Raw genomic sequence first — 20,413 nt, 5'->3', positions numbered from 1 at the left:
TTTCTGGAGTGGTCGTAGTGTTTTGTGCGTTTCTGGAGTGGTCTTGTTGTTTTTTGGTGCGTTTCTGGAGTGGTGTCGTGCTATCTTCCTTCTCGGTTTATAACCTTAGGGTAATGTACTTTTTAGCTTCCTTACCTTACATCAAGTCTTACCTGGTTGTTTTGTGCTTTTATCACAATATCAATATCCTGGTAAGCTTTTTTCTTTTGGAGTTCAAATGCCTACCAGGAGTTTGAAGTTGTGATGCTCTGCTGAACTGATGCTAATCGCCACACGGGCATAATCGGCTGAACAGAAATGGTTCGAGAACCATAAGTCCCGCGCGAGTGAAAGACGAGCATCTTACCACTGCGCCACTCGGTTGAGCTGTTGAATAGTTCGAGAACCATAAGCCCCCCGCGAACTAGGCGTTGTTTTAAAACATTCAATGCCCATGTCCGCGGGGGGCTAACGAGTTTTCGATTTTTCAGGTTTATCCGTTGTAACCGGCTTGACCTGTAAAAAACTGGTTTTTTTTTTCATTTTAGCTCGTCTCCACCTCCCCATAAAACGAGCTTTTTTTTTTCCACAGCCACCAAGGAACACCGAAACAATTTTGTGTTCGGTTGTTCAAAAATTTAGAAGAAGAGGTATATCGTAAGTCCAGATTGGATAAAAAACCTCAAATATTAAATTACGTACCAGCCAACAATTTTTTTCAAATTTTGAAGAAAATGGTTGACTATTTAGTAGTAGTGTATTTGTTTATATTTGCCAAAGAAAAATGTTTCAAAAGGATACACTACACATGTATTACATTAAATAATATATTGTATAATCAAACAAATATATGTGTGGGTTTTTGATTGATTATACAAATTGAAAATTACAGTTTTATAGCAAAAAAGGTTAGAGCAACATTTCTTAGCTTCATAGTTCATTTCATTCATAGTTAAAGCAACATTTTTTTCAACAGTCTTTTCCTACATAAAATATGTTTTTTCAGTTCTTTTATTTTTTATTTATTTTTTTTTAAATTTTTAATTTTTTTTCAAAATTGTTTTTTAAATTTTTAATTTTTTTTCAAAATTTTTTTTTTAATTTTTAAAATTTTTTTTCAAAATTTTTTAACGGCAAAAGTAAAATACATACAACATTTTTTCAGAGTAAATATGCAATCTTAAAGAAATAAAATAAAATATAAAAGCATTTTTTTAATATTTTTTGTCGAGTTCATGTTAGATTTTAGAATTATTTATTTGCTATAAATAATTCTATATAATTATTGTTTAAATTCTATATTCTAAAAAAAAAAGCTATACTTATGGTTGACATGCAATATTTTTACAGCATTTTTGTACAAACACATACATCATTTTTAGAGTTCATATGAATCAATATTTTGGCTTCAATAAACAAAATTGAGCGCTAACGCATTCATTCTGTATCATCGTGATTAATCTCATGATGTCCATATGATAAGACATTCACAGGGTCAAGTAAATAATTTTTATCTGTGAAAGAATTCAAAGTTATTTTTTCATTTTCGGTAGTGTAGACTTGGTGTTTTCTGGAAGTTATATTTCTTTGTAAATTTCTTAGCATTTTTTCTTGATAGAGACATTCTTTGTACATGTCTAAAGTTAGATCTTTTAAAATATTTTTTTTTACACCCTTCCCAGTTTTTTTTATTTCGTTGCCGAAAGTGTACGCATACATTTTCGGTTTTAAAGAGCAAAACTCTCTTATCGGGGTACCTTTTGTTTCATCTTTTAATAGACCTAGTTTATTTTGGTTTTCCCTATCATACAACGGGTGATTACAAGGGTAGTTACTAAAATCTATTATATCTTTAAATTTTTCTTGCTAAAGTTTCATACAAGTTACAAGTGTTTATTTTCAACACCATGTTATCGGTATCAGTGAATAAAAGTTTACATTTTTCTGAACCGAAAAACTTTTGAAAATGTTTGTAATACAATTTATATAATTTTTCTTTAGCAAGTTCTAATATTGAAAATCCTATGAAAATAGGTTTATCTAATATAACTTTATTTTTCGTGCTTTTGAATAAAACACAATTTGTGTCTAAAACTTCAAAATACTCAATATTTGGTAATGACAAGTATTTTCGAGCTTGTTTTTTGTTGAGGGCACACTTTATGTCCATTTTATTCCTAACATTTTGACATGTCTTCCCATAAAAAGCATTGTTCATTAACTTGAAGAATCCTTTATCAAAATCGTTGAGCGATTGCTTCCTTAGATGATTATTTAAATCAACATATGGTTTCAAAAATGGAGTCTGATGAAAAGATAAGACTTTATGAATTTTTTTAAGTTTCAGCCCCATCTTAAGGTAATATTTCAGTAACCTGTAGTGACAGATATAGTTTTCTTTATCATGTAAAGTGTTCAATAACTTTTTGTTTTTACTTGGATATCTTAATTTCAATTTTTGAACAAGAGATTTTTGATATGGAGATAGCATATCAGCAGTTATTATTCTATGCTCTGGTGCCAAGGGGAAAGTATTATGTTTATCATGTAAATAGTAAGGGTATGACAAATCTACTTGAAATATGTAACCAATGTTATCGTCTTTTTTAAGTTTTAAAATATCTATTTCTTGAATTTCACTTTCATTTAACCACCGAAAGTTTGAAATGGGTAAATATTGCGTTTGACAAAAGCCATATAAGTTATTGACATCAAGAGAAATAATATAAATTTCTTCTAAATTAGGGTTATAGTTATCTAATTTAGGATTATTTGCAATGGTGTGGCGTGTATTATTAAAACAAATTCCTCCTCGCATACCTTCTTCTATGTATGTGTACATATCTATTTCAGGAAGAAGATGTATTTTTGCTTTCGTGAATTTTAATCCTGATTGAAAAGTCAAATGAGGCGTGGAAAAGAAATAAACAGGATCGAGGTTGTAATTTTTGAGAATGAGCATGCGAAAGTTCTCAAATACGTCCGCTAGTAATAATGTATCTGTTATCTGGTATATTTTCAAATAATCTGCGAATGTTTTGCAATCGAACGTCTTCCACACAAGCTGAGCATGATTGTATTCTTCTTCAGATATATTACTATTTGTTAAAGTATTGAAAAAATATTTTTTGGCTGGTAAGGATGTATCTTGGAGCTTTTTAATATCGTCAAAATATTCATACGGGAAAATACCTTTACTTTTCAAGAGGTATCTGTTTTTAGATTGGAAAAATTTATTAAAAAGCGGGAAATTGTAGTTCGATTTTATTAAATTGATTGCTAGATTTGCAAGAGAAGATTGTAAAAATTTGAAGGAGTCAAGCATAATTACATTGTCTATTTTTATGCACATTATTCGCTCGCTGTTGTGCGGCACAATTTTTAATTTTTTCACATGATGATTTCTAATACCATTCATGATGAAATGCCCATCATATCCCTCTAGATTATGAATATAAAGTGGAATGAAGTATTTTTTTTTATAATTTAAGTTGCATGAGTTATGAGCATATCCTCGAAAATTTCCTGTAACATGACAGTGATCTATGACAATATGGTCATCTATTGTAAAATTAATATCACATATGTGGCATTTAACATTCTTACTGAAATCAATCGTGTTCGCTTTTAAGGGTACAATATTTTTCAAATCCTGAATGAGACTTTCACTGAGCGATTTTACTGTATTTAAGAACACGTTAATGGCATCTTCACCGCAAAAATATACTGTTAGAAACAATTCTTCATTTTTAACTACAACGATAGAAAAACTTATTGGTTTATGTAACTCAGTTCTAACGGTGTTACAAGTTTTTTGTTCCGATATTTTACACGTCAGGGCTTCAAAATCCGCGTACATGGAAATTGGATGCTTAAGGGTTTTTTCTATGGCTTTAAATTCTAAAGTTAATTTTTTGGGTAAACATACTGGGTAGTTATTAGTACATAAATTTCTGTGTTTTTCAAAAGTTATTTTCCGTTTAAAACCAATGAAACAAGATGGGCAAACGTGGTGGATTCCTTGTTTTGCACTACCTAATAATCTATTAATTTTAGTTATTACAAAATAATGATTATTGTGTAACAACAAATTGATGTGTTTCTTGTTTTTTTTCATCTTAGAAATATAACAAGGGTGAATGCTTTTCCGTTCGTAAATGTAAACATTTATACCGATACTGTTCTTTTCTTCGAATTGTCTTATATCATCTAAATTGACTGGAAAAGTGAGATGGTTAAAATTCAAATATTTTTTAAACTTGGTGTACGAGTACCCAAAGCATTTGTTATGTTTTACTGGAAAAAGAGCAGCTAACACCGCAAGTAAAAAACAATCTTTTTGATTAGTTTTTATGTTTAGGAGACATTTTTTTTTTTTTAAATCACTTGGTAACTTGGCGTCACTGCAAGCACCTGATAGAGGCTTATATCTCCCAATGGTTACGTCAATAAAAATTAGGGATTCTATAACCCACCCGGATCCATTCCTTATGAAACTTTCAACATTATCAATGATCTTTTCGAAGGCTCTCGAAAGAGCGTCTTCATAGTTATTCGCAGTTAATATTTTTTCTACCTTTGAACAACTATAGAATTTTTGACGACATATTTCGTCATCCTGTTTTTTTGTGAAAGTAAGTTCTACACAGAGTATAAATTTGATAAAGTTGAAAATGGTAAATAACTTACGTATTTCGTTTTTTAATCTCGTAAATAAATTATATGGATCTTTTTCCTGCAAATACTTTCGATATGTTTTAATGAAACCCCCGAAACTTTTTTTTCTCTGTATGAACATTGTTTTATAAGATTCGATCAACTAGTTCACCCTCTAGAAATAGTTTTTTTCCGTATACATTCAATGATACGGGATAAGTTCAGGTACATAATTTTACGGAATTACCTATTTTCAAGCTGAAAACCGTCTCCTATATGTTTCTATTTTCTGATGAGGAGGTTGATCACTAAGGTCTAAGACATATGTAAAGGTTTTTTTTTTTTTTTTTTTGGTCGGGTTTTTATTAGTAGAGGATGGCTTTTTTTTTTTCTTTTATCGGAATCATGATAACCTCCTCTTCATCATTGAAAACTGAAATCAAAATCAGTCTTTTTTTTTATCAGACCAAACCTATCCATCATCTAGATCAGTGGTTCTCAACCGGGGGCCATATGGCCCCCGGGGGGCCACGGGATTTTCCAGGGGGGCCACGGATGAAAATATCGCAAAAGGGGAGCCACGGCTGCTTATAGGGGGGCCACGAAGAAATGTGGAAAATGCGTGTCTAAAAACATTTCATTTCCAACAAAAAAATATGTAGAACATTTTTCCCATTACTTTCCTTGTTAAAGTAACATTAACATGAGGTGAAAGGGGGGGGGGAAGAAAAAGTTTTGCGTGTATCTGGGTGGTTTTACGACATACGTTGTGGGGGCTGACAATGCGCCAAGACACAACGTCCATAGAAATAGCTTCGGGTCAAAAGTTTAGTCTTTCTTTTTAGGAGGCTTTCCTTCAGAGGCCTTTGCTCATGAGATCATTTGATAAAATGGAATTACAGAACCCCCGGAATAATTGTATAGACAGGAAATTGTCCAGAGACTTTTCATACAAAGAAGCTGCCATTTAAAAAGCAGACAACGATTTTTTGGCCATTCATTGATATTCTTTTGGGTGCTGGATATGGCGATTGTGTAGTAAATGTAATCCTGGAAGAAGAGGGGTTAAAAAAATATTAGTTCGTCAATGTGGGGGGATATGGAACATCCTTTCCAAGCAAATACAGACAGATAGCCATCTAGCATAGAACAAACTCTCCCCAGCTGGACACTGGGTGGTCTGTTGGAGTCAGAAAATCGAATAAAGAATGATCGCTATATGCATGGGTTTTTTTTTTTTTTTTTATGACTTTTGAGTGGGGGTGCAATGCATTGCCACTGCCGAAAAGAAATAGCAGTATACTATGAAAGCCGGGGAAATCGAATTCCCGTTACCGTAATAATAAAAATAAAAGGAGGAGGAATGGTGTCGCCTGTCTTTAAGGGATATTTGTTAAACCCCCCCCCCCAAACCCACCCACGTACCTAGGCTAGCCAATATGGCCCTTAAGGCAGAGTCATAAATACAATTCAAACAAATAAAAAAAATAATTTGGACCCGTGATTGGATGACAGGATAGTTCAACGCCTACTGTAAGAATTTGAGTAGTGAAAGATTAAATTTAGTACTTGAGCAAGTCTCAGATAATCCTATTAGTTTAACGAAAACACAAGTGAATATAGTGATTTGCGTGTGTGTGTGCGTATGTTTATGTAATTTGTCATATACTCATAAGAGATTGTGCAACATCATTATAAGATTTCGAGACGAATGTTTATGTATATATATACGGTGTAATTCTATTGAATCTGACATCTTCTGCAATCTAAGAGAAGGTAAGACTTGTTTGCATTGCCTTTTTCTCAATTTTAATTTAAAATGTTAAATAAGGACTTTAACGGAAATAAGCCCTGGAATTAACAAATTTTCAACTTGATAGATAAATCCCTGGTGCTATGTCGCCACGGTGACTAGAAAATCGGTATTGGCGCCTACAATTTTCTGTATGTGATTGATAAATTTGAGTTATGAACGACACAATTTTTTTCTGATTTCATGACTTTTTTTGGATTTGCAATGATAAACTGATTAATGTGTGTTTGTTCAGAGCCTTATCAAGTTCGTGTAGTTAGTAGAGCTTGACAATATAGTTCGGGGGCTATTTACCTCTACACTTATACGTGAAATACTCATCTACGCGAAATACGTATATCATTACGCATTTGGACATGTCAAAATCCAAAACATTTTTGAAGCCCTAAAACAGGATGGCCTTAGTCACAGTAATTTTCATTGCATTATATATGTATCATTGAACATTTAAACACACTCGGTGTTTGCTTTTAGTAAACTATTACTCAATACAGTGGAACCTCGTTTATACGACGTTGAAGAGGCCATAAAACAGTTGGCTGCACAAAAATGCGAAAATCACACACCTGAAACTTCTCTGAAAGTTACTCCCCCCCCCCTCCGCCTCATATGATCTCAATGAAAATATAACAAAAGAAAATAATTTCTTTGATTAAGTGTGAAATTTTGTAATACAAAAACCCATAAACGGGGAAAAGTACCCACGAAATTCAATTTTTTTTAATTATATTACTGCATAACTTACCTAAGAAACTCTTAATTGGCATAATATTACTGTTGCTTCAATCCCAAGAATTCTTATGCTATTCCTTTCAGGATTTAAAAGGAAAAAGAGAAAAACATAATTTCAAGCACATTTAATATTTAAAAATATCTTATTTTCGTCTATTTGGGTCGTCGTTCGGTCTTATTTTCGTTTGTTTTGCTGATAGGTTTCTATAATGCTGATACAATGTATTGAGACCTCCTCTAAGATTAACACCAGCAGCTCTTTAATGGTTTTCTAAAAGAAAGAACCGATATTATGCATATGCTGTTCGATACTGACCTATTACCGATACTGTTTCCTATAAACAGCCTTGTATCATCCCAAATAGTTTCAATGCACTTTCCTACTCTGCAGGAATAATGTGGACATTAGAAGAAAAAAAAATCCTAAAGGGCATATGGCCACATTTCAAATATCTAATTCAAATCCATTTGTTGGAGACTCACTGTGTCTGCTGATTTCTCAGAAAATGCAATGAATTCTGACCTAAGTGTATATATGCATTAAAATTTCTATAGCTGGCTCAATGCATCTCTTCGTATCTGTCAATTTAAAGTTTATGGCTTTAGAGGTAAAAAATTACACGGATTTTATGCATAGGAATAATTTACATAGATTTCAAACATTTAGAGTTCAAGTCGAAGTGAAAATGTCAAATACTGTAATTGAAGTTGCGCGTCGCATAGTGGTCAGTTTTGCAAAAATCGTGACCAAAAAAAACCCCCAAAAAAAAGTTTTGTCGTTCAACTCTGATTTTTTCACAGATGAAGAGTGAATAAACTCTACCTTCTTGAAGCGTTTTTTTTCTTTGCTCATCACGCATCTTAGTTTTTGCCCAGAAGGAGCTTCAAGTATACCGCACACATCAATCTAAACTTCTTAAAAAATCACTCTCGTTCAGAAATTTTGTAGCTCTTCAGGTAATTTTAGGAAGTTAATTTTTTTTCTTGAAGTGTGTTAGATTTTAATTTATAATACATAATATTAATTAATTATTATAATTAATAATTTATAAATACATTTTTAATTTTGTTTTGGTATTTTTATTAAGCAATAAATTATTGTTTCAACCAAATCAAGAATAAGTATTTTAGAAGCTACTGTTAATTGCTCCTGACAACATGCATGAAAGATTTCAGTCGAACAATATCGTGTGGATACAGTCCCTTTGTTAGTTATGGTAGAGAAGAAAAGAAGAAAGGGACGGGAAGGAAAAGAGATAAAAGGGCAACTAGATGAGAGATACCTTTTGCACAAACGCCCCGAAGTACCTATGATCGCAAGTGACACTGTGCGTATTTGTTTATACATCATGGGAATCCAGGGAGTTGTGTCAGAGGAGATTTATTATGTAGGTTTGTTAGACTGTCCCGTAAAATACAGGACAGAACAATAATTCTCATATTATTCGGCAATTGGGCGGGGGAGGCGATCCTTCCCCTCGGGACCTACGTTTGGTCCTAGAGATATAACAGTTTTTAGAGATATGACAACGCATTTCAGTATAATTAACTGTGACATTAATGATGAATCTCTACTACAGGGGTCTTCAACGCATGACTCGCGGTACACATTCGTCTCTCTGAGCTTTTTGTTATGGCCCACCGGTCATTTAACGATTAATTCTAGAATAAATGAAAGAAATAATTCTAGAATAAATGAAAGAAATAATTCTAGAATAAATGAAAGAAATAATTCTAGAATAAATGAAAGAAATAATTCTAGAATAAATGAAAGAAATAATTCTAGAATAAATGAAACAAATAATTCTAGAATAAATGAAACAAATAATTCTAGAATAAATGAAAGAGATTATTTTAGAATTGATGAAACAAATAATTTCAGAATTTCTGAAAAAAAATTACTTGTAAATCAATGAGAGAAATAATTTCGTAATTTCTGATAGAAATTATTTCACGATCAATAAAAGAATAATTGGGTAATTCTTGAAAAAAATAATTTCAAGAAATATTGAGAAGGAAAATAATTTTAGAATTACTGTGAAATAAGTAATTACATAATGATTTAAAGTAATTTCAACACACTTGAAATTTCAGAATAAATTAGTTGAAACAGTAATTAATCGAAGACTTTTCAGAATAATTAATAATGAAAATTAATAAAATTAATTAATTAAATAAATAAATAATATTAGAGTAAATGAAAAGTCTTCAATTATTTTTGTCCCTGTTTGACTCGGGACCCAATTGGCACCTTCTATTCAGATAACATTAAATTATATGAGTTGGTGGTCCGCGGGCTTCGTAGGAAGTTTCGATTTGGCCCGCTATGTCTGAAAGGTTGAAGACCCCTGCTCTACTTCGATAACTAGCGGTAATCATCTTAAACTAGAAGAAAAAAAGTGTTTTCCTTCCATAATCTATCAACTAAACTAAAAATTAGGTCCAATAACTTTCACACGTCAAAATTATTTAGTGATTATACTTTTTTCACTTTTTTTCGATAAACTCGATCAGGGTATCGATGGGATTACTAGCAAATTCGCAGGTGATGTGAAGCTAATGGGGGGTAATCGGGAATCAAAGCGATAGGGAGTTGCTCCAGACCAACTTAAACAGGATTGCAGCATGGGCAAATTAATGTAGCATGACGTTTAGCGTTGATAAGTGCATGGTCGCTCATTTTGGTTCGAACAACCCACGGTTCTCTTACGAGTTGAATCATAGGCGGAGATAGACTTGGAAGTCGGGGGGGGGGACACGGTCATTATTGCTGGAGGGACAAGATGATGATGATATCAATTCGTATGTACATTTATACATTAGATCAGTCGACTCCACCTTGGACGCTGGGTGGTGCCCCCCCCCCCCCCCCCCCGTATTTCCGCCCATGAGTTGAATGGTGTCACTATCCCGGATGCAACTAGAATCACCGATTTGGGAATTCGCATTGACGAGCGGCTTAGGTTATCTGAACATTGTTCAGCGGGGGTCAAAAAAGTGAATAGAATGCTTGGTCTCATTTTCAAAAAGGTCTCTTCGCGTGCTCCTAAAGTCATTCTTCCGCTTTTTCGTGGCTTAGTTCGTCCTGGATGGAGTATGCTGTAAGGTTTTGGAGACCATACCTACAGAGGGACATAGACTTGGTTGAAGGGGTAAAGAGAAGAGCTACGCGTGTCCTTATTGACACACGGGGCTTGAGTTATGGAGAGAGACTTCATTTTTTGAATATGTTTACATTGGATGAACGCAGGTGTCGAGGAGATATGATCGAAGTGTTCAAAATTTTCAATGGGATGGATAGGATGGACCATGACCTTTTAGTACATCGCCAATCGACTGCTTTTACAAGGACACACCAGTATCGATTGTTGAGGGACAATGCAAGGCTATGGTGTCGCAGGGAATTTTTCTCTAATAGGTTTGTTAATAAATGGAATAGCTTACCCCCGGAGGTAGTAAGTTGTAACACAATTGATACGTTTAAAAAGAAGTACGATAAACATGTTGTGGTAAATCGAGAAGCTATATCCATACTTAGAATAAGACAACCATAAGTATTCTTTATGGGCATTGTATAATATTTTATCATGTGTATATATTGTTTACAAGTTTTGTTAATTGCATTTTTAATCGGGTTGCTATATTTTTGAAATATATGACATCCATATTTGTTATGGGCATCTTTTTCTCAGCCACCTCGTTGGGCATTTTGCTTGTTGTGGCGTTGTATTTGTATTACAAATTACCGAAAATTGGCTGAGAGGAAGGTGGCTTGGCTTCACTGATTTCGGTTTTCAAAATGAAATTCATTGTTTCATTTTGTGGTTTCAGACAATTTAAAAATTAGTTTAAATTGAGTGAATAATTTTTTTTTTAGATTACCCATGGCTTCCTCGGCAAAAAAAAAAATGTCGACAATACTCAGTCGAGTATCTTGGTTATGGATTCATTCCATCACCACAAGAGAAAACATTGCCTCTGTGTTTGTTATGCATGAACACGCTTTCCAATGAAAGCATGCGTCCGTGTAAGTTGCAAAAGCATCTGGAATCGTCTCATAAAGACAAGAAGGATAAACCATTACAGTATTTTCAAGCATTGAGGGATAAATTTGAAACAAGATCGACAGTAAGAACAATGTTTTCTATGAAATCGATTGTGAATGAAAAAGGTTTTAGAGCGTCTTACGAGATAGCAAAACTGATAGCCAAGGAAAACAAACCTCACACTATTGGGGAATCACTGATTTTGCCAGCAGTGTCGGTGGTAATCAAAACTGTCATGAACCAAAATGCTCGTGAAGTTATTGAATCCATTCCTTTGAGCAATTCGACAGTGTCGAAACGAATTGATGAAATGGCAGAAGATGTAGAAAACCAACTCATCTCCCAGTTGAAAACCATGAAATTTGCTCTGCAAATTGATGAATCTACATTACCAGATAACACTGCAATACTGATGGCCTATGTTAGATATTTGCATGACAACAAATTGAAAGAAGAAATGTTATTTGCACGCAAACTTAAAACAGATACTAAAGGAGAAACAATTTTTGAAGAAGTTAAATCATATTTCAAAGAAAAAGATATCCCTCTTCAGAACATTTTAGCCTGTGCTACAGATGGGGCCGCTGCTATGACGGGAAGATACAGAGGATTCATTGCGTATTTGAAAAGTGTTGCACCAGAAGTATTTTGCATTCACTGCATAGTTCATAGACAACACTTGGTTTCAAAAAAACTGGCAGGTCGTTTGCACGAGTCACTTCAGATCGTAATAAAAGCAATCAACTGTATCAAATCAAGCGCTCTTCAAGACCGCCTGTTTCGACAGCTATGTGAAGACAATGGTGAGGACTTCACACGTTTGTTGATGCATACTGAAATACGTTGGCTGTCCAAGGGTAACTGCCTTTCCCGTTTTGTCACCCTCTGGCAATCAATTGTTACATTCTTCGAAGACAAGGAAATGGGAGACAAATTGATCGCAAATAAGTGTGACATATTTTACCTAAGTGATGTCTTCGAAAAGCTCAATTCCTTGAATAAAATGTTACAGGGTAGCCACTGTGACATTTTTTCGAGCAAAGAAATCATCACTGGTTTTCTAAAAAAAGTGAAGTTGTATGCTGCCAATGTTGGACGGCGAGAGTTCGCCCAGTTTCCTTCCTTGGCAGTAATCAGCCATGAACTGAAAGACGATGATGTAATTGTGTACGTGGGCCATCTAAAGCAACTCCATAGTGACATGGAAATTCGTTTCCATGATCTGCTCGAAATGAAAATTCCTTCCTGGGTGGTTAATCCATTTATTGTGGATGTCGAAGATGTTGATATTTCACTACAAGAAGCGCTGATTGACTTACAAAGCAGCATGGCAGCAAAATTATCTTTCGATAAGGATAAATACAATTTTTGGAGTGCTGCTTCTAAAAACTTCCCACAGCTTTGGGATAAAGTAAAGTTATTTTTCATGGCGTTTCCGACTTCTTACCTAGTAGAATCGGGGTTTAGTCGTGTGAACAATTTGCTCAGCAAAGCAAGAAATCGCCTCAACATAATGGACAGAGGTGATTTACGTTTATCCCTCACATCGATAGAACCAGACATAAAGAAACTTGTTTCTGGTCATCAAGCACAAGGGTCCCATTGATTAAAAATCACTTATTGCATTATCCTTTGAGGCCCCTGTACCGTCCACCTTTATCTACCTATACGGTGATACGGTGTTTCTCATCAAGCCGCATATATTTTCCCATGTCTCATTTTTTATCCCCATTTTTTACTTCACATTTTACTGTACCATGTCATTATTGCATCAATACTTTGTGTATCATAATTTCCGCGACATGACATTTTAGCATCAATTTTGTGCTGCTATTTTTTCTCGCCTTTTTCTACCCACTGCAAATATGTGATCATTCTCTGCAACGTGACATTTTGGATCAACTTTCTGTATAGCTGTTTCTCGAAGCTCCCGGCTTGGTGCCACCCTACTTTCCTGCATGTCACATTTCATGTCGCACATTGCATATAACCATCTTTGAATCATATCTTCTGCAAAATGCACAATTTATTTCAACTGCTGTTTTTGTGTGGCACTACTTTTTTTTTCTTTTTTTTTTTTGCACCACACTCTCCGCATTAAGAAGACAACATATATAAATTTTACTTATATCTGTCTCTCGTGGTTCACCAAGCATTGACCCACCGTCTATATATAGCTATATTTTCTTTTTTATGTCTCTCACACACACACATATGTATGATATGTATGCTCATTTTGGTTTTTTTGCGTCACATTCTCTGCATCGAGTTTCCGTAAAGCTTTACCTGTCGGACCTAAGCATTGTGTCGCACTAATATATTCTTTTAATACTGCACATATATATATATATATATTATATTTTTTTGTATCATATTCTCCGCTCAAGATACTCTCTATGAATATTTCGTGCAGCTGTACTCCTGGACACCAAGCATTGTGCCGCACTGTACAGCTTAATATATTTTTTATACCGCACATATGTATTAATATTTATTTATTTTTTTGCATCACGTTCTCCGCATCAAGATACTCTTTATGAACATTTCGTGCAGCTGTTCTCGTGGACACCAATCATTATGCCGCACTAATATATTTTTTTTAATACCGCACATACGTATACATATTTTATATTTTTTTGCATCATATTCTCCGCTGAAGATACTCTCTATGAATATTTCGTGCAGCTGTTCTCGTGGACACCAAGCATTGTGCCGCACTGTATAGCTTAATATATTTTTTATACCGCACATATGTATTAATATTTTTTTATTTTTTTGCATCACGTTCTCCGCATCAAGATACTCTCTATGAATATTTCGTGCAGGCATTTGGCGCACTAATATATTTTTTTAATACTGCACATATATATATATATATTTTATATTTTTTTGCATCATATTCTCCGCATCAAGATACTCTCTATGAATATTTCGTGCAGGCATTTGGCGCACTAATATATTTTTTTAATACTGCACATATATATATATATATTTTATATTTTTTTGCATCATATTCTCCGCATCAAGATACTCTCTATGAATATTTCGTGCAGGCATTTGGCGCACTAATATATTTTTTTAATACTGCACATATATATATATATATTTTATATTTTTTTGCATCATATTCTCCGCATCAAGATACTCTCTATGAATATTTCGTGCAGGCATTTGGCGCACTAATATATTTTTTTAATACTGCACATATATATATATATATTTTATATTTTTTTGCATCATATTCTCCGCATCAAGATACTCTCTATGAATATTTCGTGCAGGCATTTGGCGCACTAATATATTTTTTTAATACTGCACATATATATATATATATTTTATATTTTTTTGCATCATATTCTCCGCATCAAGATACTCTCTATGAATATTTCGTGCAGGCATTTGGCGCACTAATATATTTTTTTAATACTGCACATATATATATATATATTTTATATTTTTTTGCATCATATTCTCCGCATCAAGATACTCTCTATGAATATTTCGTGCAGGCATTTGGCGCACTAATATATTTTTTTAATACTGCACATATATATATATATATTTTATATTTTTTTGCATCATATTCTCCGCATCAAGATACTCTCTATGAATATTTCGTGCAGGCATTTGGCGCACTAATATATTTTTTTAATACTGCACATATATATATATATATTTTATATTTTTTTGCATCATATTCTCCGCATCAAGATACTCTCTATGAATATTTCGTGCAGGCATTTGGCGCACTAATATATTTTTTTAATACTGCACATATATATATATATATTTTATATTTTTTTGCATCATATTCCCCGCTCAAGATACTCTCTATGAATATTTCGTGCAGGCATTTGGCGCACTAATATATTTTTTTAATACTGCACATATATATATATATATTTTATATTTTTTTGCATCATATTCTCCGCATCAAGATACTCTCTATGAATATTTCGTGCAGGCATTTGGCGCACTAATATATTTTTTTAATACTGCACATATATATATATATATATTTTATATTTTTTTGCATCATATTCTCCGCATCAAGATACTCTCTATGAATATTTCGTGCAGGCATTTGGCGCACTAATATATTTTTTTAATACTGCACATATATATATATATATTTTATATTTTTTTGCATCATATTCTCCGCTGAAGATACTCTCTATGAATATTTCGTGCAGCTGTTCTCGTGGACACCAAGCATTGTGCCGCACTGTATAGCTTAATATATTTTTTATACCGCACATATGTATTAATATTTTTTTATTTTTTTGCATCACGTTCTCCGCATCAAGATACTCTCTATGAATATTTCGTGCAGGCATTTGGCGCACTAATATATTTTTTTAATACTGCACATATATATATATATATTTTATATTTTTTTGCATCATATTCTCCGCATCAAGATACTCTCTATGAATATTTCGTGCAGGCATTTGGCGCACTAATATATTTTTTTAATACTGCACATATATATATATATATTTTATATTTTTTTGCATCATATTCTCCGCATCAAGATACTCTCTATGAATATTTCGTGCAGGCATTTGGCGCACTAATATATTTTTTTAATACTGCACATATATATATATATATTTTATATTTTTTTGCATCATATTCTCCGCATCAAGATACTCTCTATGAATATTTCGTGCAGGCATTTGGCGCACTAATATATTTTTTTAATACTGCACATATATATATATATATTTTATATTTTTTTGCATCATATTCTCCGCATCAAGATACTCTCTATGAATATTTCGTGCAGGCATTTGGCGCACTAATATATTTTTTTAATACTGCACATATATATATATATATTTTATATTTTTTTGCATCATATTCTCCGCATCAAGATACTCTCTATGAATATTTCGTGCAGGCATTTGGCGCACTAATATATTTTTTTAATACTGCACATATATATATATATATTTTATATTTTTTTGCATCATATTCTCCGCATCAAGATACTCTCTATGAATATTTCGTGCAGGCATTTGGCGCACTAATATATTTTTTTAATACTGCACATATATATATATATATTTTATATTTTTTTGCATCATATTCTCCGCATCAAGATACTCTCTATGAATATTTCGTGCAGGCATTTGGCGCACTAATATATTTTTTTAATACTGCACATATATATATATATATTTTATATTTTTTTGCATCATATTCTCCGCATCAAGATACTCTCTATGAATATTTCGTGCAGGCATTTGGCGCACTAATATATTTTTTTAATACTGCACATATATATATATATATTTTATATTTTTTTGCATCATATTCTCCGCTCAAGATACTCTCTATGAATATTTCGTGCAGGCATTTGGCGCACTAATATATTTTTTTAATACTGCACATATATATATATATATTTTATATTTTTTTGCATCATATTCTCCGCATCAAGATACTCTCTATGAATATTTCGTGCAGGCATTTGGCGCACTAATATATTTTTTTAATACTGCACATATATATATATATATTTTATATTTTTTTGCATCATATTCTCCGCATCAAGATACTCTCTATGAATATTTCGTGCAGGCATTTGGCGCACTAATATATTTTTTTAATACTGCACATATATATATATATATTTTATATTTTTTTGCATCATATTCTCCGCTCAAGATACTCTCTATGAATATTTCGTGCAGGCATTTGGCGCACTAATATATTTTTTTAATACTGCACATATATATATATATATTTTATATTTTTTTGCATCATATTCTCCGCATCAAGATACTCTCTATGAATATTTCGTGCAGGCATTTGGCGCACTAATATATTTTTTTAATACTGCACATATATATATATATATATTTTATATTTTTTTGCATCATATTCTCCGCATCAAGATACTCTCTATGAATATTTCGTGCAGGCATTTGGCGCACTAATATATTTTTTTAATACTGCACATATATATATATATTTTTTATATTTTTTTGCATCATATTCTCCGCTCAAGATACTCTCTATGAATATTTCGTGCAGCTGTTCTTGTGGACACCAAGCATTGTGCCGCACTGTTTAGCTATATTTTATGTCTCATGTCACGCTGAAGGAGTGTTTGACTGATTAGCGGGGGAGGGGGGGGGGACCGCTTGGCCTTGTCACCGACTGGAATTTTTCCCGACACAACCACGTCCTTCGGGAAACTATCACTTCGGTGACAGAGCCTGCTAGTGTTTGATTTACTTGTTTAACTTCCTTCCCCTGTATTGTATCACGTTTACTATACTATTTATTACATACCATTATTATATACTTTTATACCATTATTTTAGTAAATTAAAAAAAATAAAAATAAATTCAAACATATATGTTTACATGCTCAATATTTGACCAACTATTTTCAAACGGCGGAGGGGGGGGGTGAGGGGGGTGAATTATTGTCACAAGGGGGGCCACAGCAATGAAAAAATGTTGAAAGGGGGCCATGGGCAAAAAAAGGTTAAGAAACACTGATCTAGATGTTTATGTTTAACATCTGGAGGAGGCACCTGATTTATGAGTCGTTGATCAGAGAAAACCTATCCATCGTCTAGATGTGTTTTTGCCACACCTAGAAGGAGGCTCCTTTGTCTCTAAATTGTGAGGATAACTTTTTTAATTAAGAGGTTACGATGCCAATAGAGATAATGTATGATGATACAGAAAGAATTAGCATTCTAAGTCTACAATACCTATAGCTTTCTATTATAGCTTTTCTATATAGCTTTCTGCATCAGCGCTCAGTCTACAAGAAAATCTATGTCTTATGTACATTGTATTTACAAAAATCATAGTTCCACAATCTTTATTGTTTTAGGTATTGCTGCATGCACTCAATAGCCTTTTTTAGCGTATCGAGCAAAGTTATGGGTAAGTTGAAGCGATTTTTAACATCTCCGTCAATAATACGGGATAAGTTTAGGTACATAATTTTACGGAATTCCCTATTTTCAAGCTGAAAGCCTTCACCTATGTGAATTTTGTAGCTTTCTATTTTGTGATGAGGAGGCTGATCACTAAGGTCTAAGTCATATGTAGAGCTTTTTTTCGTCGGATCTTCATCAGTGTTGGATGGTTTTTTTTGGTTTTTGGTTTTCTTTCTTTTATCAGGTATCACGATAACCTCCTCTTCTTCATCAGAGGAAACAGAAATGGGTCTTTTTTTATCTAAAAAATTATCAGACAAATCCTAACCTTACAAATAAATAAAATAGGTGTCTGGAACAGTAAATAAAAAAATATTGGAACGAGACTTACCGTTGTTGGTAGCCATCCTAACTTTGATGAAGATGATGAACAACTGATAGATTCGATTGTGGACTATGAAATTGTGGGTCGATGAGCTCCAGTATTTATACGGTTTTTCAAGACTACTATTGCGCGTACACTTAATGTTTCGTATTATACGAGTAAGTAGCTGTTATTGATTGTTTTCATGCTGTGGTTATTTCTTTCTACTAGTAATTAAGGATGTGGTTATTTTTTGAACTCGTAGAAGTGAACTCTTGACATTTTTAAACTCGAAGACGTGAACTCTTGACTTTTCTTTGAACAAAGACTCATTTGAATATAATCCTTGAGGTAAAGTTAGTTTCTAAACATAGTTTCTCTTGTCTGAAAAAAAAAACTACCCGGATCTATATCCGCCGTTGCATATCCGGCATAAAAATGAAAGGAAGTCTCTAACAGTTTCGTCGTTCGAGACTTATTTGGATAATTCACCTCATTTATGAGTGCGTTTAATCTCTCATGGGAAGTTATTAGTGTATTGTCATGACCAAAAACGATTCAATGACGTTTTTAGCATGATAATTCAGATTCTACTTGAGTCTGATTTTAAAAACACTCCACAATGAACACAAAAGATCGTGTCAATCTAAAAATAATATATTTATTCATAAGTAGCATAAATTAAGATCACAGAAATGGACAAAAACAATGACGGGGTTACACATTGTCAGATACAATATCTAGATGTGTGTACATTGAACGGCTTTTTATTCCAAGATTCGATCCAACAAACAGTTCTTGTATAATATGGTCACTATTCATAATTTTGAAGAAAAACACTTGTGATGACACAGTTTCTGCTAAATCAAAACTGTTTTCAATAGCGTCTGTGAGACAATGCTTCATGTTGTCGTAGAGCTTTTCACAAAGTATGTACGGAACAAAGTTTCCACATTCCGTATTTTCAACCATGAACCCAAAACCATAATGCGAACGATTCGATGCAACAAGTTTATGAACTTCCTCCAATATTTCCTCGTTAGTTATGATTTTGTAATATTTAGGGTCGAGGGAACCAAACGAATCTGGATAGTCAAAATTGAAACTTGTTGCAGCAGTAATACAATCCATCATTTTTCGATAAAGTTTGCAATCGAAAGTATAGGTCTTCAAAATTCCATCTTCTCCATGAACATAAACGAATCCGTAGCGGTCCATTTTAGTAAATACGGTGATTGTAACTCGGTTCCCGATTTTTATAGATAACAAAAGTTGGCTTTATTATAGTAAACTGTTGCAATCTTGTATGGCTCCGATATGTAAGATATTTGGATAAATTACTTGTTTGGCGACATAAGAGCAAACTATTTTTTCATTCACATCTTTATTTGATGTTAATTCATGCAGTTTTTTTCTTCTAACAATGTGTGATAAGAAATAGAAACAGTACAGAGCACACGATCTTGAGAAGGGAGATTGATAAACGACGTCATTCCACTCGATAGAAGTAGAATTTTTTTTGATAAATTTTAATATGTGTCTGCTTCTACATTTCATTCCATAACTATCGAAATAGTAACATTTTTTATTATCGAAATACATCGCCACCCAATGGGACCCCCGTTTATCACTCGTATCAAGGTTAGAAATGAAACCTTTGTGCTTTTTGTTTATTTTCATTGGAAGTTGATCTGCTGCAAAAACTCCTGCAAACACTCGCGATAAAATGTCGTCACTCATTGCGAGCTGATACAACTCGAATGTATTCATTGTTAAAAGTGAGTAAAAATGCTTCTACTTTTATCTATTTGAATCGTGACGGGAATTTGATAATAAACGATGAGTGTCATCGTTTCTTGCAACGCTTCACTGAATTTCATTTCGATAGATAGATTCGAGTTTTCTGGTGGGCTGG

General features: G+C 33.2%; 2 protein-coding genes across 2 annotated transcripts in view; one reads left to right on the top strand and one right to left on the bottom strand.

Annotated features, from left to right (window-relative positions):
• The window catches only part of LOC149065262 (cytosolic carboxypeptidase 6-like), a 659,637-nt gene that overhangs the window by 189,363 nt on the left and 449,861 nt on the right, over positions 1-20,413 (top strand). The gene's annotated exons all lie outside the window — the stretch shown is intronic.
• On the bottom strand, positions 17,759-19,010 carry LOC149065263 (uncharacterized). Its single transcript, XM_089254194.1, has 2 exons — positions 18,526-19,010; positions 17,759-18,435 (listed from the first exon to the last, which is right to left on the bottom strand). The coding sequence occupies exons 1-2, from the start codon at positions 18,539-18,541 to the stop codon at positions 18,074-18,076; spliced, it is 378 nt and encodes a 125-aa protein (XP_089110320.1). The 5' UTR covers positions 18,542-19,010; the 3' UTR covers positions 17,759-18,073.

Source organism: Pholcus phalangioides, unplaced genomic scaffold (genome assembly GCF_987345545.1).
Source record: "Pholcus phalangioides strain wild (caught in Gottingen) unplaced genomic scaffold, Ppha-v1.0 ptg000040l_1, whole genome shotgun sequence".
Classification (NCBI taxonomy): Eukaryota; Metazoa; Arthropoda; class Arachnida; order Araneae; family Pholcidae; genus Pholcus; species Pholcus phalangioides.
This window is presented reverse-complemented; position numbering and strand designations above follow the sequence as displayed.